The sequence below is a fragment of the Buceros rhinoceros genome, unplaced genomic scaffold, assembly GCF_000710305.1.
Source record: "Buceros rhinoceros silvestris isolate BGI_N320 unplaced genomic scaffold, ASM71030v1 scaffold24694, whole genome shotgun sequence".
Classification (NCBI taxonomy): domain Eukaryota; kingdom Metazoa; phylum Chordata; class Aves; order Bucerotiformes; family Bucerotidae; genus Buceros; species Buceros rhinoceros.
This window is the reverse complement of record NW_010406843.1, coordinates 2,917-3,335: the sequence shown is the minus strand read 5'-3', so window position 1 is coordinate 3,335 and position 419 is coordinate 2,917. Positions and strand designations below refer to the sequence as shown.

Genomic DNA, 419 nt, shown 5'->3' with positions numbered 1-419 from the left:
TGCCAGGACCAGCAGTGGTGCCAGTTCTCGGTGCACAGCCAAGTCTTCGGGCCGGACCCCTGCCCTGGGACTCACAAGTACCTCATCGCTTCCTACAAGTGCCGGCCAGGTGAGGTGGAGAGGAGTCTGGGCACTCTGCCCCTGCCCTGGCTGCTCGGAAGGGGCAGAGTGGGGAGATGATCTGCTCCTGTAGCTCACGGCCCTCCTCAGAACCCCCAGAGGGCTGGGCTAAGGGAGCAGGGGGCTGCAGGTTATTTGGGATGTGTTGGGATGCTCCACGGTGTCACTCCTCAGGGAACCATCGGGTCAAGACCGTGTGCGAGAACGACAAGCTGAGGCTGCAGTGCCGGCCAAAATCCATCCTGGCCATTTATTCTGCAAACTATGGACGATTCCTGCGGGGCCAACCGGAGTGTGAT

General features: G+C 61.1%; 1 protein-coding gene across 1 annotated transcript in view; it reads left to right on the top strand.

Annotated features, from left to right (window-relative positions):
• Nucleotides 1-3: 3 nt before the first annotated feature.
• LOC104491808 (protein eva-1 homolog C-like) overlaps nucleotides 4-419 on the top strand; it is a gene marked incomplete at its 5' end in the record, with an annotated part of 2,596 nt that continues 2,180 nt past the window's right edge. Inside the window, 2 exons of the mRNA XM_010134277.1 lie at nucleotides 4-109; nucleotides 295-411. Of these exons, the coding sequence (XP_010132579.1) occupies nucleotides 4-109; nucleotides 295-411 (223 nt within the window). The remainder of the gene's footprint in view (nucleotides 110-294; nucleotides 412-419) is intronic.